This window comes from Heterodontus francisci, chromosome 11, assembly GCF_036365525.1.
Source record: "Heterodontus francisci isolate sHetFra1 chromosome 11, sHetFra1.hap1, whole genome shotgun sequence".
NCBI classification, from domain to species: domain Eukaryota; kingdom Metazoa; phylum Chordata; class Chondrichthyes; order Heterodontiformes; family Heterodontidae; genus Heterodontus; species Heterodontus francisci.
Window position 1 is genome coordinate 68,218,063 of NC_090381.1, and position 23,829 is coordinate 68,241,891.

Consider the following 23,829-nt stretch of genomic DNA (forward strand, 5'->3'; position numbering starts at 1 on the left):
GAGGGTAGGGAAAACTGAGAAAGAAAAAATTAAAAACCACAGAAAGAGCTTAAAATTAATGGATAGTACTTTAATATTGAAGCATACTACAATACTAATCAATATTCCCTAGTTGTTGATCATTACTCATCTGGGAGCTGGAACACTAGCATGTTATTGTAAATAATCAGCTAGTCATAGCCTGCCCTTTGAAAAACAATGCTCAGGCACTGCCGGTGGGAATACACTTTAAATCAGTCCAGAGGCTGATTATTGTTTGAAGTTACTCTAGATTGGCAATTGCTTGATTCCTCAATTTGGGAAGAGATCAGGTTACCTTGAGCTCAGAGAAACTATCAGGAAATGACTGTCCCTCTTTCTTTGATCCCCCACCCCACCCCACCACCACCAAAATAGACTGCCTCAACTGTCAACACACAAGCTCTGATGTCTGGAGTGACACAGAAACTCTCAAAAGTATTTTTACAGGTAAAGAGGTGCATCACTTTACACAATACTTATTACAGCCTCATACTTCATGTTCTTCCTGTGCTATAAGTAATTGGTTGTTAATTTGAGTTCCAATCTCTAATTACTCATGATCTTTACCTGTACCTCAAAGTACTCCCACATTCCTGGCTGGTAACATGGTTTCCCAGGGTCAGACAGCTCCAAAGCAGTGACCCCACTGGTTTCTAGGTAGCCACATAGAAAAGTTCCCTTTTGATTACATCACAAAGGAGCCAAACTGGGAGGTAGTTATTTCAAGGATCTCCATATTAAAAAGAAAAATGAATAGTTTCTAGCGTCAAATCAGAATTGTCAATCATGTTCTTCTATGTGAGTATTCCTTAAAGGGTGAAGGAGTAATGTTCACAGTTAAATTATTTTACCATCACTATCTTTTAACATGCAAGAGTTGATTTTAATATTACTAACCAAAAGCCAAATATACAAAGCTCAAAAAGACAACAATAATGTAATATCAAAATATATTTTATTCTGGACCTCTTTCAGATCTGATGCAAATTATGGTTGTCAGATCAATACGATGCAAAGGGAAGCTGCAACAGAAGATGTGCCTTGGTGGTGATACTTGTAGGGTGAGGTGGTGGAGGGTGAGGGGCTGGGGAGGGTGGGGGGTGGGGTGGGGTGGGGTGGGGGGGGAGAAGGGAAAATCATCAATGTAATGTGGAACCTAAATACATTATCAGGTGATATTTACATGGTCCAGGACAGTATGGTACATCAAAAATCAGTCTTTTTAACAGGTACAAATAAAAACAGAACAATAAAGAGTTCAAAGAGTAGAAAAAAACTTTCATGGCCTGGTTTACAGGTTCACAATTTTTAAAATCTTAATTTGTGAGAACTGTAGAAATGATGCAGACATGTAAATCCAGTGCTAGAGTTGTAGCGCTATCCCCTGAAATCATCACCTTTTATGCTCGTCACTCTCAAGCACTGAATGCACCTAATGCTGTCTTCACCAACCTAAACACTTCACTTGCTTCAACTATCTAGTTTCATTTGCAGCCCTTCCTAAAACAGCACTTGCAATGGAATAAATGAGCAGTTTTATCAGTGTATTCAATCGAAATTGGTTTGAGGAAGGGGAGCAGTTTTTAATCCATAGCAAATGCATAACAATTTCCAATAGTAAGTGTTTTATGTGTAATAACTACTAGCTTTAGGTAGTTCAAACAATGTTGTATGTGTAATTTGCCATTATAATGATTTTGATGTTTTGAGTCTTCCAAAGTCCTAGCAGATGTGAATAGGAGCCTCAAATCATTGAAGTTGGATGCCCTTATAACAAATGTTAAGAACAAATCTATGCTTGAAAAGAAAATGCTTCCATCCATGACAACACCTGACAGATGTAAACACCAACTCAGATAAATCCCCATTTTCAGGTGAGAGGTTCCACTACTACCCCATTTTTGTATGGTCACATCTGACTAAGTCCAGTGGAAGTAACTGCCAACCTTTTGTAATTTTCCAATCCAAAATGTGGAGTTAGGTAATTGAGAATTCAGAACTGTCCTAACACCTCTACCCTCAGCTGTGTCAGAAAACAGCAACTAGATAGCTTCTTATATCTTGTTCTCATTAAAAAAAAAATGCTCCTGGTCTATTTACCACTGTACTTATCAGCTCTCAAATGTTATGCCATTGGTTTATACTTTTTAAAACATTTAAATGAAAGGTTTTAACTGCTCAATTAAAAACTGGCTAGGGCTCACCCAAACATTACTTCTTTAGATAAATACACAGTTGCAGATGCTGTATGCATCATTTTTAATAGAGGGAGGGGAATGCAAGGATTTTTAATTTAACTTGGACTTCACATCAAACTTGCAAAGGGCAGAGCTTGAGAGAATGATAAAAACCAGTCTCATTCGTCACCTTAATATGAAACAACTTAACAAAAGGCCAGTAAATAATATAACCAATGGGTTTTCTCTTACAAGTGTGATACAGCTGCCTAATCATTTATCTACATTTGACAAATAGCATGTAATAAATGTCTAGGAGCCATTCTGAACTTGTTGGTCAACTTCAGTGGTGCAGACACTGTAGAATATCTGCATATATAGCAGCTATTTGATTACACCATGTTACCTATGATCAATTCCAAATGTGATTATCAACAGACTTTACTCCAAGGACAAACAAAACCCAACATTTGTGCAGAAAATCCTCTTACTTATATTTCTATTTAAACAAAAAAGCAACTGGCCTTGCATCTTTAATGAGTTGGAAAACAAAATCAAGTTTGAAGTGGTGGTATGAAGCCTTGCAACAGTAATCTCATTTAATTAATCTGTTGCTGCATGGGATATGGGAAATAGAAGAATACCTTTGTTAGACTAACATTTTACAATGCATTAAATCCAAGGATTTGAAACCTCAAACGTCTTTTCTTCGTGTGAAAAAGTAATTGAGTGTCTTGTAGCAGAAATAATTGTTTAACCACTTCATCATCTGAAGAAGGGTCCCCTGAGGTTTAAAAGCTCAGATATGCTATACTTTATAGAATAATATACTTTTATTCTAAAAAAAAGCTATTGCAATTATACTACCTGTACTTTACTGAACACAGCAAGTGCAAGTACTTTAGAGGGCTGAGCCAAGATGAACCCATGTGTAATACATGAGCACCAAGGAAAGAAAATTAAAGCAAAGTCAACCCTTACCTTAGCATTAACATAAAACATATGCCTGCATGATTTCTGCCAATGGCAGAGGTGGGGGAAGGGGTCAGGGAGGTTTATCTCATTGCACTGGATAGATTTTTTAAAAACATTGCTCATGAGACATCAGTCCTTAATACTGGAATCTTGCAGTGAAATTTATGCCTGTAGTTCTACCAAAGAATAAGTAGAGTAACAGCAATAATCCTCTGTCCAGAGAAGTTATCTTACAAAATTCTATAAGCTGCTCTATCAATAGTGCACAATCCAACCATATGCAAACTATGGTCTTAAAGCAATGGGATGCATCCCTGCATCGATTCTCTTTCTTTGTGCCCATTTGTTTAATTCTCATAAATCGGCAGAATCATGTCCCCATTAAGAAACTACTACATTTTAGCCACATCACCTGTAAACCACAGCTTGTTACCTATGACTGATGTACAATGAAACTAATTTTATGTTGAATTTTGGAGCGGTTTTATGCTTCCCCACGTATGAGTTTGTGAGCCACAAAATGTACCAAAAACATACCAAATACACTGTTATTTTGCTTATTGTATCCATAAAAAAGTTTTTTTTCTAATTGTGTGTTAAGTGTCAGGAAAAAAAAACAAGATAAACAAGATACAGTCACTCTCCTACATCATGCAACTGTAAACTAAAGTGATAAAACAATGTTTAAAACAAGGGAACTATTTGCTGCTGATTTAAAGAAGCTGATATGTCTGCACACAGATCTGCTGAACTGCTGACAAGATAACTCATTCTACATAGACTCTGGACCAAAAAAAAAAGATATTTTTGTCCTCTCATATTATCTTCCCAATTTGGTACACCTATGGTCTCATGTCAAGTCTTTTTCAAGTTGTTTTAAATCTTCAAGAAAGGTTGACTTTTCTTTGCAGGTGGAGCTTCCAGCATTAAGCAGTCAGGGTACTCTTCACATCAGGGCTCAGTTGTCCTGAGTTTTGCATTCTGTCTTGTTTTGGCTGTAGTGGACTGGCCATGGTTCAAGTGAGACTGTAGCAGTGCATGGGGCAGGGACAGTCATTTTGGCTATGTACACATTCATTGTCGGTCCATGGCTTCCAGCTAGCAGTGCTATTTCCGCAGATCTAACACACAAACCTTTAAGAGAAAATGTATAATGTAAATTCACTCTGCAGTTTCATTAAATCACTACACATTCTGTATTAGCCACATGTGCCCCTATGAATGAGATTTGAATTTGTACACAGACCCACCAAACACATTTTAAATATAATTACGCAAATATGCCATTATAAAGCTAAATAACTTATAGGTGAAACTTTTTTTTCCACCATTAAAATTGGAACTGATTGAAGCAATAGGCCAACACACAAGGAACAGAGTTCAAATCCAGCCCATGCTGATGGGGTGACAGTCTCGTCTCTGTCAGGTGCAGCAGACTGATATGAACTGGGGTTATGCAATTTCAACCCATTTGTGGGAATGGGCCCAAAGCACAAAACTGTCTACACACTAGAATCCCAAACAGAAAGATCTAAAGTATGACTGTTAATTAGAAATTATGGTGGAGAGTTAAAGCACATTGTTAGGGAATTTTTTGTGGCACCTGGTCATGAGTACTTGATTTTGGTACTTCAGGGTGAAGTTTAGGAAGCAAATCCAGACAATGGGATCTCAGAATTGGTGAGCCATGGAGGAATTTAAACACAAGGTTAAGATATTAAATTTGAGGTGCTGGGGAATTGAGTGCCAATGTAGGATAGGTGTCAGCGAGGATAGGTGTGATGGCTAAGTGTAACTTGGTGTCAAATAGGATAAGGGGAGCAACATTTTGAATGTGATGAAGTTAAGAGGTTAGAGGATGGGAGGCTGGTCAGGAGAGCTGGAGTAATGAAGTCTGAATGAGGGTTTCAGTGGCAGAAAGGCTAAACCAGGGACAGGAAAGTGAAGCTATGGAGATGGAAGTAAGTGGTAATTATGACAGAGAGGATTTGAAGTTGGAAACTTAGGACATCAAGTGTGTGACGGGACGGTGGTGTCGTGGTAATGTTACTGAGCTAGTAATCTATAGGCCAGGCTAATGCTTGGGGGACACAAATTCAATAACCTGCTCACCGATGCTCAGTTTGGGTTCCGTCAGGGCTACTCGGCTCCTGACCTCACTACAACCTTGCTCCAAACATGGACAAAAGAGCTGAATTCATGAGGTGAGGTGAGGGTGACTGCCCTTGACATCAAGGCAGCATTTGACCAAGTGTGGCATCAAGGAGCCCTAGCAAATCTGAAGTCAATGGGAATCAGGGGGAAAATTCTCCACTGGTTGGAGTCATACCTAGTACAAAGAAAGACAGTTGTGGTTGTTGGAGGCCAATCATTTCAGCCCCTGGACATCACTGCAGGAGTTCCTAGGATAGTGTCCTAGGCCCATCTTCAGCTGCTTCATCAATGACCTTCTCTCCATCAAAAGGTCAGAGTGGGGATGTTCACTGATGATTGCCCAGTGTTCAGTATCATTTGCAACTCCTCAGATACTGAAGCAGTGCGTGTCCATATGCAGCAATACCTGGACAACTTTCAGGCTTGGGCTGATAAATGGCAATTAACATTCGTGCCACACAAATGTCAGGCAATGACCATCTCCAACATGAGAGAATCTAACCATCTCCCCTTGACATTTAACAGCATTATCATCACTCAATCCCTCACCATCAACATCCTGGGGGTTACCATTGACCAGAAACTTAACTGGACCAGCCACATAAATAGTGTGGCTACAAGAGCAGGTCAGAGACTGGGAATTCTGCGGCGAGTAACTCACCTCCTGACTCCCCAGAGCCTACACAACATCTACAAGACACAAGTCAGGAGTGCAATGGAATACTCTCCACTTATCTGGATGGGTGTAGCTCCAACAACACTCAAGAAGCTTGACAACATCCAGGACAAAGCAGCCCGTTTGACTGGCACCCCATCCACCACCTTCAACATTCAGTCCCTCTACCACCAGCATACAGTGGCAGCAGTGCGTACTATCTCCAAGATGCACTGCAGCCACTCGCCAAGCCTATTTCGACAGCACTTTCCAAACCCATGACCTCTACAACTTAGAAGGACAAGGGCAGCAGATGCATGGGAACACCACCACCTGCAAGTTCTCCTCCAAGTCACACACCATCCTGACTTGGAGGTATATCACCGTTCCTTCCCTGTCATTGGGTCAAAAAACTGGAATGTCCTTCCTAACAGCACTGTGGGTGTACCTACAGCAGATGGACTGCAGCGACTCAAGGTGGTGGCTCACCATCTCCTTCTCAAGGGCAATTAGGGATGGGCAACAAATGCTGGCCTTGCCAGCAACGCTCACAACCCACAAAAGAATTTTTAAAAAGCAGTCTGGTTCAGCTGGAATAGAGTTGGTGGCAAGCTAATGGAACTTATGTTGGAGCCAATGATGGTTGCTTTGATTCTCTTTGTTTAGCTGCAAGATATTATGTCACATCTAAGATGTTGGACAAGCAGTCTGAAAAAACAGAGGCAATGAAAGGACCAAGAAGGGAAGAGATGTGGAAGTCAACCCACATGACTTTGGATGATGTTCCCAAGGGGCAGCATATGAGTGAAGAGGAGAGGGGGTGCAATAATGAATCAACATCATACAGGGGTGCAAGGATGGGGGCCATACTGGGGGAATGACCAGGATGGGAGACAGTGAAGGTGCAAGGAATTATAAGTTGAGACAAGGGAGTGGTTGAGCAAGTCAACAGCTTCAGAGCTATTATTGCAAATGCAAAGCCGAGGGCACTACACAGTTTGAGAGAGAGCAAAATACACTGGATGCTGAAACTCTGAAAGAAGAATAGGAAGAGTCGGAAATACTCAGCAGGTTTGGCAGCATCTGTGTAGAGAGAAAGTGTTAACAGACCTGAAATGTCTCTATACAGATGCTGCCAGACCTGCTGAATATTTCTGGCACTTTCTGTTCTCATTATACAGTTTGAGTGTGCTGCTATGGGTGGGTGTGGTGATTGATGCGAGTGGGATTAGAAACAGGTTGGTGAAGCTAGCCTCCAGTGAGCATGTTGGACAGGAAAATCAGCAAGAGAGCAGGATGGGGCAATTGCTATTTCTCTTAAGGAGACAAGACTCTGGTGCAACAAAGCATCCTTCAGAGAGTGATGAGAGGCACTCAGAGGGTAGCCAGGGGCTTGTTCATGGGATATTCAAATCTGCATGGCAGCAGAAGAGTAGGCAAGCTGAGGAACATTGATGGGTTGGGGTAGGACCCAAAAGTAGTAAAGTAACTGAGAGGGGTGAAATAGAATAATAGGAAGAGAGAAGAGGCCAAAATAAAGAAGGGAGATAGAGATAATGGGCTTGCATCAGCTATTTCAGGTTAAAATGGCATGGCAAGACATGGATCAATCGTAAACTGTGGGTAGAAAGGAAACAATATGGAACAATCCAAAGTTGAAGTCCAAGGACCAGGAGGCTGTGATGGGAAGAAGTCCACTTATAGACAGAGTGGAGTTAACTTAGAATAACCATCAACCAAGTTTGGTATCAACAGTATCGGGTCATAGATCAAGGAGCTATTGGTGGAGAGCAGTGGCTGGGCACTGGTGGAGGTTGTCCAGTTGATTGAGGAAACCGAAGAGCAGTGAAGAGTTGACCAAGAGCCTGTAGAGGTTGACCCTGGAATTCAGTGGAGATGCATAGTGGCTCTCGGTGCCAAGAGTACATACCAGCAAATCCAGTGGACCAGCAAAGCAGTGAGAAACAATGGGAGTGAAATAAAGAGACAAAGAATTGCTAAGATGGTGAAGTTGTGGAGGCTGATGGTAAAACCAAGAGATCAGGTCCAAGTAATGTATCAAGAAGCCTGAGGAACCAGTCCAATCCTGTACTTGGTGTTGGAGGATCTCTAAAAGCAGGGCACAGCAGTGCAGTCAATGACCATGGGAAGCAAGCGGGAAGCAAGCAGAAAGCAACAGAATACAGATCATTCAGTAGCAGTGGAGCAGCATCTCAAGCAGGGCAAGAGCTAGCAGGAGTGGTTCAGTGTCAGCTCATGGTGAAGTATTAATCTTGCAGGATGTTATTTTCATGGCAAAAAAAGATCAAAGTGATAATTACTTCAATGTTCTTCAATAGGATTTTCACCTTATCAGCAAAGAAAAAAATCTGGCCAACCAAGACTCAGCTATAGTAATTCTTACTCCCTACTGGTTAAGCAGCCACTTGGTTAAATAATGTGAAAGGGCATTAATCCAATTCTGGCCATCGCAGAACTCTAGAAAATTTGACAGAGCAACAAAATTGTACACTTGGCCCAATGACACAGCCAGTTCTGGATTTTGGAAGATTGGTTTAAAGATCATGGCATTGGAATTCAAGTATTTACTTTTCTATGAGCAAACAATATCTGAGTTTTCAATGCAATCAGAAAAAGCAAGCTAGAATTCCAAGTTGTGAAACTGAGAGATGAATTTTGGCGGCAGCCATAAAAAAAAAATGGCAGCCCGCACACATGGGCTTTACTCTGTGGAACCGCCACGATATTAAACGCAGCAGCTTATTTACATGGCCCGGGCAGACCCTCCCCCCAATGATATGGAGGGGGCAGGAATTCCGTCCCCGGCAACGGTGTCAGGTGCCACTGTATAGGTGCCGACACCATTTTAAAGGGCTTTTAGCCCTCCATTACAATTTATACTTTTAAAGAAAAAAGACTTTGAAAAATCAAATAAAGTCATCTGACCCTCTCCCACGACTGCCCCCGGCCCCACAGCCATCAGATTTATTACTTTTCCTCTTCCCCACCCCCCCAAAAAAAAACTTAACTTGTGCTCCTGACCTCCTCCCAGCAAAGGTCAAAAACTTTAACATTTACCCCTTCCCACCACCCCCTAGACCAGTTACATTTGACCCCGCTCCCCCCTCTCCCCACCCCACCTGCACTGAAATATTTACCTGCACCCCACCCCTCCCCACCAGTGTCCCACATCGAATCTCCGGATGGCTAAGTAATTAATTCAGTATTTTTAATATATTAACATATTTAAATTTTGATCCTGTCCCTGAGTGGCAGGGGCCACCACGAGGCCTCACTGGCGGTAGCAATTTGGAGCCAGGCCTTCCTGGCGTCAAGGCCCGTGGTGGGCCTCTCCCGGAGACATTTTCCACACCCACCCGTCAGGGGTCTGTAAAATTTGCCACTGTGTGTACCATGTGCTTGGGTAGTTTATATCAAAACACATTTATATTAATATTTTGTTCAGTTCTGGCCTTTTTGCACATAAAGATTGAAGTATCTAACCCTGAGTTTTTAATTTCCCATGCAGAATGAAATTTAAAGCTGAGTAGCCATTAGGAATCTGTACAGTTTGCTACTCATCTAATTAAAGTGTATTTGAGCCCAGAGCTACTCAACTGATTTACGTGCCAGTGCAGCAGTCAGGGCTGGGTGATTTAAGCTCCAATTAAGCTTGTGCTTCTCAACAGTGGCACTGAATGAGTTAACACTTGCAGCAAAATTCATGTTGAACAAGTACCCTGGCAAACTGTTTAATAACGATCATTAAATTAACTTCAGCTCAGCAGGCGAGCTAACCACTATCTGTCCATTTCAATTTTCCCAGCAGAAAATGTGCATATTTCTCTGAAAGCTCTTTTTTTAAAAAGTCTTAAAACAGCAGAAGCTTTTAAAATAAAATTATCAATTTCTTCCCCCTCACCTTTGTTTGAGGATCAGAAGGGGACAAAGTAGTGGATTTAGCTTATCTCTATTGTTAATGCCTTTTCTGCTATCACTGCATTAACAACTTGCATTTATGTGGTGACTTCTCAGTGTAAAATGCCCTGATATTTATTTTCAGTGGGGTGGGGGAGAAAATCAATGCCGAGTCAAACGAATAGATGTTAGGATGGGCAACCAAAAGTTTAATTGAAATAGGGCCTTAAAAGATGGGAGCTTTGGAAGAAGAATTCCAAGACGTGGGGCCCAGGTGGCTCAAGTTGTAGCTGTCAATGGTGGGGCAAAGGGATTGGTCTGATACTAGTAAGGCACTGAAACACAATAACCAGTACTATAAATTTGAAGCGTTGGAGGATCAGGTGCCACGGTAGGTAACCTAGGACAGCAGTGAAGGGTGAGTAGGACTTGGTTCAGGATAATCTCCAGGCAGAAGAGTTTTGTACGAGCGGAAATTTACATAGGATTGAGGATGTCCAGTCGAGTTTTGAAAAAGCGTACCTCAGGAGAAGGAAACATTTACATTGTCAGCTAGCATGGAGGGCAGAAATGGAAGTAGTGATGTTCAGCATTTTAGAGCGACTGGGGTCAAGAGATCTTGAGATGGGTCTCATGGACAACTCAAGTTTAAGGGTGCTATGAGGAGTGATGGGAGAGAAACTGGAGATAGATGCAGGTTCAGGGCTAGGAAAGGGTGTATGTAGTTTGGGGGCAATTTTGACTTGGTGAAAAAAAGAGGAAAGTAGTAGATGTACCTGAAGGTGTCGGCTCAAACAGCGATAGAGGGTTCGTGAGTTCCTCACACTTGTTTTAGATGGTGATGGAGCAGGCAGGACACAAGGGTTTTTGGAGAAAGTAAGCAATGGATAAGTACTCTCCAAGATGATTCTGGGGTGGTGGGTGGTTTTGACAGCGAGGCTCGGTTGCGCTGAAGTGATCCAGGCAGGTCTGATGATGGATAGCTAAACCAATAATGTGTCAAATGCAGCCCTGGACTCGAGGGAGTGAAAACAGGGGTTATACCAGGCAGAACGACCAGAATGGGAGAGGATAAAGGTTTTGCTGGGGACAGAGGCTGGAAGCGAGGAACCAATTCAGCAAATTCAGCTACACAAGCATCCTGGTAAATGAAAAATCAAAGGCTTGAGAGTTGGGAATTTTCAAGTTCCGTTGTAAATGAGTTGGGAGAAGGAACAGGTCAGATAGATCCAAAGACAAAACTGGAAGATAGTAGCAATGAGCTCGAGTCCAGAACTGTAGGCAAACTGCGTATATGAAAGCACAGAGGGCATTCGGATTACACAGGCAAAGATTAAAAGAGAGATATCTTGACGGTAAAGAGAGGACCATCCCCTTTACACTAGGTGTCTTGTACTGAATGGATCAAAAATGATACTTAGTACATTCAGGGCTTTAATGTTACAATAAAATGCTACAATATCGAATTATCCAACTGTCAGACTAGCGGTGCAAAATCTCACTGGATGAACCACCTCACCAAATACGAAGGCAATCTACAAAGAAAGGCTCAAGTCGTCCTTTTTTTAAAAAATACACGTCTCCATCTGTGGGTTCACTGATCCCAGATGATTTATTGGGTAAAGGCATTGATTTCTGGTCTGTGCTGAGTCTCTGATGGTCTAGTGACTAAGTGCATGAGGGTCTCTAATCCTTTCTTGATACAGATTTAATTTGCTTGGATTCCTGTATGCTATTAGCACAATGAAACACTGCATTACATCTTTCTCAGCATCAAACAAGTGGAGACTATATTTCAGATTCAATGTTCTATGTAGTTTCATTCCAACTTATTGCAGATTGGACACTTGGCTTGCAAATTATTAGAAAGCCTTTTCAAATACAGCACAACAAATCAACTTTATCCAAATGTATTGTTTGAAATCCTTATCAAATTAAGTAGGCCAACACAAACCTGAAAGCTTTTCTGGCATTTGATATTGTCGGCTAATTTTATTTCCTTTACTGATTAGCTTTAAAAAAAAACTCTCCTGAACTCTTAAAATATATCTAGGAATAGCAAGAAAGAAAGTTTTATCAATGAATATCAGATTTGTTTGTCAATTTCAATAATATAAACATGAACTTCCAAGAATAGTCAGTAGTTGGAGGCACTGCACTAAAAACAAATTCTCTAGCTGTAAGCTGTATAAATCATTCGGTCAATCATGTCTGTGCCAGCTCTCTGCAAGAGCAACTCACCGAGCCCCACGCCCCTGCGTTTTTACCCCATAGCCTTGCACAGTTTTTCTCTTCAGGTAATTATCCAATTCTCTTTTGAAGACCTTGATTGAACCTGCCTCCACCATATTTTTAGGCAGTGCATTCCAGATCCTAACCAGTTGCTTCATAAAAAAGCTTTTCTTCATGTCGTCATTGCTTCTTTTGCCGATCATCTAAAATCGGTGTCCTCTGGTTCTAGATCTTTCTATCAATGGGAACAATTTCTCCCTAACTACTCTGTCCAGCTCCCCCCCATAAATCATACGGCCGGAGATACCAAAGAAGCTCTTTCTGTTCTTATGCGGTCGTATTTAGTATATAATGTCAAACAATTCACAATGATACTGAACTCGACTTTGACTACTCATTCATTTTATACAGTATATAATAGTTGATTTATAGTACAGCACGAGTAAAAACCAAATGTAGCTTTTAGCTGAAAGCGGATTAGAAGGAACAGAGTAATTGGACCAGGATGAATTGATATAAGGTGATCCCTTTTAAAGTTCTACCCTTAGTTACATTCTATCCTTATTTTTTGCATAAATATTCCAACTAAACAGACATTGATTTGGGAAGTACAGTTTCTCTGCAGTTCAGGTTGAGGAGCTGAGGGCACAAAACTGATAACATTGGCAGAAGAGCATAATTACAGTGTGGTGTGTTTACATAGGCAGTTTCCATAATAATTTGAAAACAGGAATTTATATTGGAAAAAGAGGAAGTGCACACAGAAGCAAAGATGTTTAATATATTACAGATAAATAAACAGGTTATTTGTTTAAAAACTAATTTTAACCTGTGCACTTAAAAATGAGGGAAAAAGTAATCCTACTTCTGATTTTGAAACAACTCCAGGAAGTGTTTAAAATTGGTCTAAATTGGTTTTATAATATATATATTCTCATTTAGTTGTCTCTAAATTCTGCTAACACACAGATGTAGATCACTTGTGGTACTTACTGAACCATCTGATGCACTTGCACCCACTTTATCCCCAGCTGCATTCCAGCATACTTCAAAGATTCCTCCTGTTCCCCTGTAGCTATGGACAAGTGCACCTGTCTGTAAACAAACCATTTTACTTCAATTATCAGAGATGAGACAGAGCATCAAAAATTTAAACACAATGCAATGACTGTCAAGGGTCCACGTGGTGCACTGTGTTAGTAAAAAGCAATTTAACTGTGCATTTGCACGAAAACAGAATGGGAGGGAAGAGAGGCACCGCTACCATTTTCTTTGTGATGATAAATACAAACAGGGCAGTTGTGTTTGCTTTAGTCTATTTTAAAAAACCTTCCAATGTGATTCTATGGTATAAACAAAGGGTAAGATAGAGAGACAAAGGGAATTTAACTTGTCTTCAGCAGATGACAGCACTTACCTGTGTATTCCAGATGTGAACACACTTATCGAAGGAGCCACTAGCTAGGTACCTGCCATCTGGGCTGAATGCTACACTGTATACAGGTTCCTGGTGTTTGGTCAAAGTGTGAATACAGATACCCCGGTCCACATCCCATAGTCGTACAGTAGAGTCAAATGATGCACTGCAGAAAAAAATTCCAAAGTCTAAGTGCACACTTCAAAGATCCCACCAGCAGCAACACTAACATCTTTCATCCGAAGTCTAAAAATATTTGCAATGTAAGGTGCTCACTCCATCCAATTAAAGAATATTTTAAAAGTCTGCTACCCTTGTGGAGAAATGTAATATTTATTGTTAAGAGGATCCAGGGAGAACTGTTTTGGTATGAAACTCAGCACACCCAACTGTTATTAGTGGTGCAGTCATTAACAAACAGCTCCATGCAATTCAGACTAACATAGACACTCTTTTTGGTCTGGACCAAAAGTCATCACATCAACTGTAAAACTCAGTACTAGATAGGTAGTGCGCATTTATTATAACCTTGAATCATTCCAGGCTTTTAACAATTCCACCACATGTTACGTCTCAAGACTTCTCTTTTGTCAGCAGCAATTCCCACTGAAGCACCAATAGCTGTATTGTAATCAGAGTTTACTGAACAAAAAAATTGCCTTTGATTACCAGGAAACAATATCTAGCATATATTAAAAACTTAAAAGATTAATGGTTACTTAACCTATGAAGTTTATGGTCTGGAAGCTACTACATATAAAGAACCCAAAGTACAGACATGTTTTCTAAGAAAGAATGCTAACATTCTATCTTCAATATAGATGATTTAGTTCATTAAAAAATTGGAAGCTCTCCCATGGTGTTGCTCATAGGTAGTCTGGGACCAGGCATGCATGTGCTTTTCTTTTACTTTTGCCACCACCTCCTGGCAGCTTAAATGTGAGAGTGTTTTGCTTCTCACCACCATATATAAATTTACTGAAGCAATACATAATTTACTGTTTCAAACTGAAAATATGACACATTTTCCTGTTATTAAAATTTACAGGCCTAGCAAAATTAATATTTGTACTGCTACTTATCTACTTAAAAAAAATGCACTGTTCTACTCCAAAAACTCTTTAATCCCAGTTATATAGTTTATCTTTTTCCATATTCCACTGATTGGTAGCATTTGCTTAAGATGATGTACTTTATCTATTGTACTCTGCTCCTTCCTCAAAACCTTCACTCTTCTCAGTCATTTAGGTCTATAAAACATATTCTTTTTCACCATTTTGTAGTTCCTGAAGCAGTAATTGGTGTAGCTCAAATTGGGGAGGGAGAGGAAAATTCCCAATCCGAAGCTTCATGTAAACAGGTGATCATTTGCCATCATCTGGTTCTGCCTAGCTCACCGCCTATGGTAGCATTGAAGTCCTTCATGAAAATCCCCTATAACCTTGATGAAAAACAAATCTTGCCAAAATGTTCTGTAAAGGGTAGAATGTTGCACTATTGGCTTAACCTTATAAAATACTAAAAAAATGCAACCTCCTCCCCTACAACTCCAACTCATACTTCACAGCAGTTCTATGAAGGGTCATTGATCTGAAATGTTAACTCTGCTTCTCTCTCCACAGATGCTGCCAGACCTGCTGAGTATTTCCAGCATTTCTTGCTTTTATTGTAAGTTTTCTGTCTAGCTTGTCACAGTACTTCTGGGAACTGTAGTTCCACAGGAACAGCATGAAAACTACAAATCCAGTAATGCAAGAATTTACTTGACCAATCTGACTGGTGGGTTTTGCAGTATTTCCTGATTAGTGAAAGGTAATCTTGAAAAAAGAACTCAGGGATTTGATTGCCTGGCTTTGAGTTACTCATTCCTCATTTTATGGTATCTTCACAATTAGTCACATATTTGGGGAGAAACTTAAATGATTAATGTTTACTTAAGAAAATCAATGTTTTTTCCGAAAAATGTTTGCGATATGATGCATTTCAGATGGAACACCTCTAAAAGGAGTGACAGGCATGCAGAAATTCAGGACTTCTAATTATATAGATAAGATTCGTTCATACCTTGCTAACATAAGATTGGCATTTGGGTTGTTAGTACCAGGTCCTGTTGGACTCCACTTGATGGTATAGATTTCCTTGTTGTGCGCTTGTAAATCATGAACACATGCGTCTTGTTTCATGCTCCAGATCTATATTTTTAAAAGAAGTATGAAAATTAACATAAGGAATCATTCATCTACAAACTTACCTACACCACTGTTGGACCTTTTAACATCTTAATAGGTACATTAGTAGATAACATTTTAGTTAAGTGTATATTGAACAAAGGCTATTTAGCTCAAAGTCCATCCTTTCTTTTGATCATGAACAATTTTTCCCATTTATCACCTGGGGGAGGTGCCTAACCACAAGTTAAACTTCCAGGATTAATTTCTGAAAGCTTTAACCTTCCCACCCCCAAACGCATCTTTGAAAACTCCAAGATGCAATATTGCAATCTCACTTATTTTTAATTTTTAAAGGGACATGGAGGGCAAATTAAAATTTTAAACTTTATTAACCGATTGAAGCCCCTCTCCCCCCCGCCCCCTCACCCAATGACCATCAAATGTATCTTAGACGTTAGGGTTAGGCTCCTTTGCTGAGAGTAAGTCCTGTTGACTTTTGTACTTTTGGAAGTTCCTGAAATCTCAAGGAAGTTTCTACTGTTAGACTGCTACTTTAAAATTTAAATAGACTCGTTGCTAAAAGATCTGTGTGACGGCTGCTGCAGACGAACTACCTTGAACGCCTACCCACCATAGACGGTTCATTAATTTCACCTGGAGAGACATCGAGTGGCATCTGACTGTTCAACTCTGGGACACCTCACTGATCCAGGAAAATACTACCCGAAGATACAACCCAGTTATTTTATTATCCCTAAGTAACTGTCGTAAAATCAATATAACCATTTTCCCCGGTTAACTGTTGATTTTTGAATGTATGCGTGTGCATGAGGGTTAGGAAGATTAAGGAGTTATAAAATCTATTCATACATATTGATTCATCTCATTATCGTTTAAAACTTGGTTTATTAATTAATTTTGTTGTTGTTTAAAGAAACCTGGTTTGGCGTGCTTTATTCTGGGGATAAATAAAGTGATTAATTTGCCTATTTTTTCCAGTAGGTGGGAAACTTTACTTATATGCTGTGAACATGTGGAGTAGCGGGACTGAATTAACAGTGCATTACTCCCGCCTTGGTCGTAACACTGTGCACAGGCAGCTGACGTCATTGCCAGTGACGGACGGGCCGCCCCGTCCATTCAACTGAGCCGCCGCACTGAAGATTGCGGCGGCTTACTGACATGCGGCTGCGCGGGCTGCGTGCCGCTTCCTTCACCGACCTCGGTGGCAGCTGAACAAGATTCCGGCCAATCTGTGTTTATGCTTTATTTCATTACTGGTTAAGACTTGCTTTATAATAAATTGACACTTTTGTTGTTTATTAAAGAAACCTGGTTGATGTATTTTATTCTGGGAAAAATAGAGTATATGATTGACCGTATCGGTAAATGGGAAAATTTAAATATATGTTGTGACCTGTGCAGAAGTAGGACTAGTATAAACAGAGCACTCCTCCCGCCTCAGTTATAACAAGTTGGACAGGAAGGATTCATTTTCCTGAGCAGAGAGGTCAATAACCAAGGGGCATAGACTTAAAATAATTAGTAGAAGGATTAGACAGGAGTTGAGGAGGGATTTTTTCAACCAGATGGTGCTGGATGTTGAGAACTCACTGTTTGAAAGGGTGGTGGAGGCAGGAACCTTCATTGCATTTAAAATGTATTTGGATACACACTTCAAATGCCATAATTTACAGTGCTTTGGACCAAGAACTGTAACTGGGATTGGGCTGGATGGCTCAGATACAATGGGCTGAAAGGTCTCATTCTGCTGTAGATTTCTGTAGTTCTATTTCTGAAACTTTCACAGTCACGGTCAATGCCTGCCTGGAACTCTTATACACAGAAGTCCAAGTATAGATATTACTTGTTAGAGCAATTAGGGTTCTGAGTCCTGCCCTTCCCCATCTGATTTAATTTGTTTACTTAATTTTTCTATCAGCTATCCTCAATAACCAAGGTCAAATCTATGAAACATCTACCATCATTACAGTTGCCCCCAACTTTTTTGGTTTCTATACTAAATCTTCACTTTTTCAGCTGTGATAATTTTTACTACAGTATTTAATTCACAACAAATTAGATGCGTCAACAACAAAAATAAAACATTAACTACCTTTAAGGTCATGTCATCAGAACAAGATGCAAGTAGATTCCCAGTTGGATCCCACTTGATTGCATTCACTTCATTCTGAAAACAAAACCAGGCTATTAAAAATTAACAAGATAACCCCTTCATATACACAGTAAGAGCAAGTTCTTAACATTCAACATAAATAGAATATGTTCTTGCATGTTAACAGAACGCCAACCAGAAATATCAAGCCTTCAGCACTAGTAACAGATAATTCATTTGTATTCTGCTTTACTTATTTCAAATACATATCAGTATTAACACAAAAATTATACCAGCAAATCTGAAGCACACATAACAAAGGGGCAAAAGAGGAAATATACAACTGTAGTCTTTATTAATTGAAGAGACCAATCAAGATGCTGTCAAGATTTAAAACTGACCTTAAAGTGTAAAAGCCTTCTAAATTGAAAAGCAAGGCTTACAAATTATCTCTATAAAGTCTGTTGACATACATCATTGGAGTCATTTGAAAAGTATTGAAAAGATTAACATAACATAGATGAACAAGCATGCAAATGTCAAAGAGAAAGGATTCATCTGCTAAAAATGTACCACAAAGACAATTGTAGCCTGTCTGCTTTATCCAATACAAATTATATTTGTTATTTAAGTGACTGGGCACCATTTTTAAATATGCAGCTCACACTGAGACTACACAATTAGGTACTTTTGGATTGGTGCAAATTTACCACAATGTTGAAGAGGATAAATCATGAAATCAATATTTTAAAAAAGACATTCAATAAAACTATATCCGTGTCATTGAGGTAACCAGTTTAGTCCAAGTACATGATATTCCTGTTTTACATGGACAACATATTCCCAACATGTAAGACATGATGAAGAGTCACTTGCTAAATCTGGTGAAAATGCATATATAAACCTTCTTTTCTTGGTTAGAAATGCGCAGATTTAAAAGAAAAGGAATAGCAGAAGTTTATCAAGTGTAAAACCCGACATGGTTGTATTTAAACAATAGTATAATTTGTCTTCCAAAGCAATTTTTTTTTTTATTCATTCATGGGATGTGGGCGTCACTGGCGAGGCCAGCATTTATTGCCCATCCCTAATTGCCCTTGAGAAGGTGGTGGTGAGTTGCCTTCTTGAACCGCTGCAGTCCATTTGGGGTAGGTATACCCACAGTGCTGTTAGGAAGGGAGTTCCCCACTTTGTTTCTTGCTCACTGAGATCCCCCTGTGCCACACAAAGTTTCTTGACCAAGAGAGTATGAAAAGCAATCTATTCTCAACTCCTGCCAACTGGAGCTGGACCCATAATTTAAGATTGTGGATTCACTATATTGAAAATAGTGGATAAAAACATGCACCGTTCCCTTCATTGCAAAGCTACTTGTATGCTGCTGAACCATCAAAATAAAACTCTTTTGTCTGAACGAATGAATTGTGCTTTAGTGTTTAACGGTATGATCAAAATTTATTAACATAGAAAACTCAAACACATTTTAAATTTTGATTCTGGTATGTGGCTGCAAGTACTAAGGAAAATAGGAGCCAATATATATTAAATGAAAAGAAAATCCTTACTTTAGTATAATATTGTGGCTATGACTTAGAGAGGATTAAATCTACTTCGAGAATAAGACATTTAAAAACATCCCAACAAGCAAAAATTAAAGTTTTACTCAATCAGTTAATGCCTTTATTCTCAGATGCATCGATTTTACATTAGGAACAGAATGAGTTGCCAGGAAAGTGCCATGATAAACTGCTACAGCTCTTAACTGGGAAACCAAAACTTGAATCTTAGCCTTGACTGACACTAGCACTCAAGTTTTGTTTAGAAATGAGCTTGCCAACCTTAGCCAAATGACATGAATGGCAGACTTGCAGATGACCACTCCACCTTATCAACTTGAAGACAGTGGATGCTGGGACCTCAAGACTGGAGAAAAAGGGCCATTCAAGGGGAAAAGCATTACAAATAAAAATGATTTCCAATGATGTATCAGAACACAAATGGCTAATTACCAATCTGTACAATCTGTGTTGCATGGAAATTTTCTCATAAGCTGTATCCTTTTAAAAATTAAACAGGAAATGGGTAACAGTTGAAAAGAAGTTAGTATGCAATAGTTTAACTTTCCCCACCTCATCAACTCCCCATCCCTGGTAAGGCATTAACTGATCTTTAAGTATGGTTTCATGAGTTCTTCAGTACCTTGCATCAATGGACATTTTTCACGTGGCCAGAGAGGGCGAGCGGTGGCAGGTCTTTCAACTACGATGGGGATAATTTCCAAGTGTAATCCTGTCCTCAACTGACATCCAAACATATACAAACACACACACTTACTTTCTGGAAGGGATCACTGGACAGCAGTGAGAGCGCAAGAATGTGCCGGAATTTCCCTAACTCTAGTCCACATGCTGATGAAAACTGCAGCACCCCTTTTGTTACTTTGCTAAAACCAACTATCTCTGCATGGGTTAAACCTCAAGCCTCCTGATCTGATTGGGTTAATACCACATCATTTATACACTGTGCTATCAGGGAAAACAATGGACAATGATGAAAGCTGTCAGTTTCTGCACAGCCATTACCGTGTGTCCCTGGAATGTCTTGATGGGCCTGTCTGCACCTAGTTTACAGACATGGATGCACATGTCTGTGCTGCAAGAGGCAAATGTGTTGTTGCTTTGCCAGTCAACATCTAGTGCTGGGGCTGTAAATACAAAGTAGAAAAGAGGAAAATATTTAAGTCTGAGTAATTAGTATGCACTGCAACCGCAATAGAAGTAAATTCTTGCACAACCCACACCACTTCAAAATGCTGAAATTGTTTTCAAAAGCAGATAAATTAAAACAACTGGATTTGAACTAGAAAAACTGCAATGCTAATGATAATTCCCAGAATGTGTATTTGGAACAAATAAAATTACAGGGCTAGAAAGGACTCTGCAGTCTATCTAGCCAGCTCCAAAATTAACACCCCTCAATTGCCCATTCCCTCAAATATCTATTCAATTGTCCCACAAGAAGAATAAGAAAGATATTTGAGGAAGTGGGTTACAGAAATGCAAGCATAAATTTCAAACACATGTATGTTAGTCAATTATTAACAGGAAGTTTTAAACTGAAATTGGAAAGGTCTCAAACAGCTCTGAGCTATTAAATTTTGAAATTCCACCTAATTACCAACCCAACAAAAATATGTGACGAACCTGTCCATGGAGGAGGCTAAGCATATTTAAAACATTTTTTTATTCATTCATGGGATGTGGGCGACGCTGGCCAGGCCAGCATTTAGCGCCCATCCCTAATTGCCCTTGAGAAGGTGGTGGTGAGCTGCCTTCTTGAACCGCTGCAGTCCATTTGGGGTAGGTATACCCACAATGCTGTTAGGAAGGGAGTTCCAGGATTTTGACCCAGCGACAGTGAAGGAATGGCGATACAGTTCCAAGTCAGGATGGTGTGTGACTTGGAGGGGAACTTGCAGGTGGTGGTGTTCTCATGTATTTGCTGCCCTTGTCCTTCTAGTTGGTAGAGGTCGCAGGTTTGGAAGGTGCTGTCTCAGGAGCCTTGGCGCATTGCTGCAGTGCATCTTGTAGATGGTACACACTGCTGCCACTGTGCGTTGGTGGTGGAGGGAGTGAATGTTTGTAGATGGGGTGCCAATCAAGCGGGCTGCTGTGTCCTGGATGGTGTCGAGCTTCTTGAGTGTTGTTGGAGCTGCACCCATCCAGGCAAGTGGAGAGTATTCCATCACACTCCTGACTTGTGCCTTGTAGGTGGTGGACAGGCTTTGGGGAGTCAGGAGGTGAGTTACTCGCCTCAGGATTCCTAGCCTCTGACCTGCTCTTGTAGCCACGGTATTTATATGGCTACTCCAGTTCAGTTTCTGGTCAATGGTAACCCCTAGGATGTTGATAGTGGGGGATTCAGCAATGGTAATGCTGTTGAATGTCAAGGGGAGATGGTTAGATTCTCTCTTGTTGGAGATGGTCATTGCCTGGCACCTGTGTGGCGTGAATGTTACTTGCCACCTATCAGCCCAAGCCTGGATATTGTCCAGGTCTTGCTGCATTTATATACGGACTGCTTCAGTCACGAATGATGCTGAACATTGTGCAATCATCAGCAAACATCCCCACTTCTGACCTTATGATTGAAGGAAGGTCATTGATGAAGCAGCTGAAGATGGTTGGCCTCGGACACTACCCTGAGGAACTCCTGCAGTGATGTCCTGGAGCTCAGATGATTGACCTCCAACAACCACAACCATCTTCCTTTGCGCTAGGTATGATTTCAGCCAGCGGAGGGTTTTCCCCGATTCCCATTGACCTCAGTTTTGCTCGGGCTCCTTGATGCCATACTCGGTCAAATGCTGCCTTGATGTCAAGGGCAGTCACTCTCACCTCACCTCTTGAGTTCAGCTCTTTTGTCCATGTTTGAACCAAGGCTGTAATGAGGTCAGGAGCTGAGTGGCGCTAGCGGAACCCAAACTGAGCGTCACTGAGCAGGTTATTGCTAAGCAAGTGCTGCTTGAAGGCACTGTTGATGATACCTTCCATCACTTCACTGATGATAGAGAGTAGACTGATGGGGCGGTAACTGGCCGGGTTGGATTTGTCCTGCTTTTTGTGTCCAAGACATACCTGGGCAATTTTCCACATTGCAGGGTAGATGCCAGTATTGTAACTGTACTGGAACAGCTTGGCTAAGGGCGCAGCAAGTTCTGGAGCACAGGCCTTCAGTACTATTACCGGAATATTGTCAGGGCCCATAGCTTTTGCAGGATCCAATGCCTTCAGTCGTTTCTTGATATCATGCGGAGTGAATCGAATTGGCTGAAGTCTGGCATCTGTGATGCTGGGGACTTCAGGAGGAGGCCGGGATGGATCATCAACTCGGCACTTCTGGCTGAAGGTTGTTGCAAATGCTTCAGCCTTATCTTTGCACTGATGTGCTGGGCTCCCCCATCATTGAGGATGGGGATATTTGTGGAGCCACCTCCTCCAGTTAGTTGTTTAATTGTCCACCACCATTCACGGCTGGATGTGGCAGGACTGCAGAGCTTAGATCTGATGCGTTGGTTATGGGATCGCTTAGCTCTGTCTATTGCATGCTACTTACGCAGTTTGGCACTGTGTTGTAGCTTCACCAGGTTGACACCTCATTTTGAGGTATGCCTGGTGCTGCTCCTGGCATGCCCTCCTGCACTCTTCATTGAACCAGGGTTGGTCTCCTGGCTTGATGGTAATGGTAGAGTGGGGGATATGCCGGGCCATGAGGTTACAGATTGTGGTTGAGTACAATTCTTCTGCTGCTGATGACCCACAGCGCCTCAAGGATACCCAGTTTTGCATTGCTAGATCTGTTCGAAACCTATCCCATTTAGCACGGTGATAGTGCCACACAACACGATGGACGGTATCCTCAATGTGAAGGTGGGACTTCGTCTCCACAAGGACTGTGCGGTGGTCACTCCTACCAATACAGTCATGGACAGAAGCATCTGCAGCAGGTAGACTGGTGAGGACGAGGTCAAGTATGTTTTTCCCTCGTGTTGGTCCCCCACCACCTGCCGCAGACCCAGTCTAGCAGCTATGTCCTTTAGTACTCAGCCGCTCGGTCAGTAATGGTGCTACCGAGCCACTCTTGGTGATGGACATTGAAGTCCCCCACCCAGAGTACATTTTGTGCCCTTGCCACCCTCAGTGCTTCCTCCAAGTGGTGTTCAACATGGAGGAGTACTGAGTCATCAGCTGAGGGAGGGTGGTAGGTGGTAATCAGGAGGAGGTTATCTTGCCCATGTTTGACCTGATGCCATGAGACTTCATGGGGTCCGGAGTCGATGTTGAGGACTCCCAGGGCAACTCCCTCCCTACTGTATACCACTGTGCCACCACCTCTGCTGGGTCTGTCCTGCTGGTCATTGATGAAGCGGTGGGACAGGACATACCCAGGGATAGTGATGGCAGTGTCTGGGACACTGTCTGTAAGGTATGATT

General features: G+C 41.1%; 1 protein-coding gene across 8 annotated transcripts in view; it reads right to left on the bottom strand.

Annotated features, from left to right (window-relative positions):
* Positions 1-959: 959 nt before the first annotated feature.
* The window catches only part of tbl1xr1a (TBL1X/Y related 1a), a 217,871-nt gene continuing 195,001 nt past the window's right edge, over positions 960-23,829 (bottom strand). For all 8 annotated transcript variants that reach the window (XM_068042246.1, XM_068042241.1, XM_068042239.1 and 5 more), the window contains 6 exons: positions 20,419-20,540; positions 17,837-17,911; positions 15,614-15,741; positions 13,550-13,715; positions 13,126-13,227; positions 960-4,307 (listed from right to left, as the gene is read on the bottom strand). In XM_068042246.1, coding sequence (XP_067898347.1) covers positions 4,281-4,307; positions 13,126-13,227; positions 13,550-13,715; positions 15,614-15,741; positions 17,837-17,911; positions 20,419-20,540 — 620 coding nt within the window. In that variant the 3' untranslated portion in view covers positions 960-4,280. The remainder of the gene's footprint in view (positions 4,308-13,125; positions 13,228-13,549; positions 13,716-15,613; positions 15,742-17,836; positions 17,912-20,418; positions 20,541-23,829) is intronic.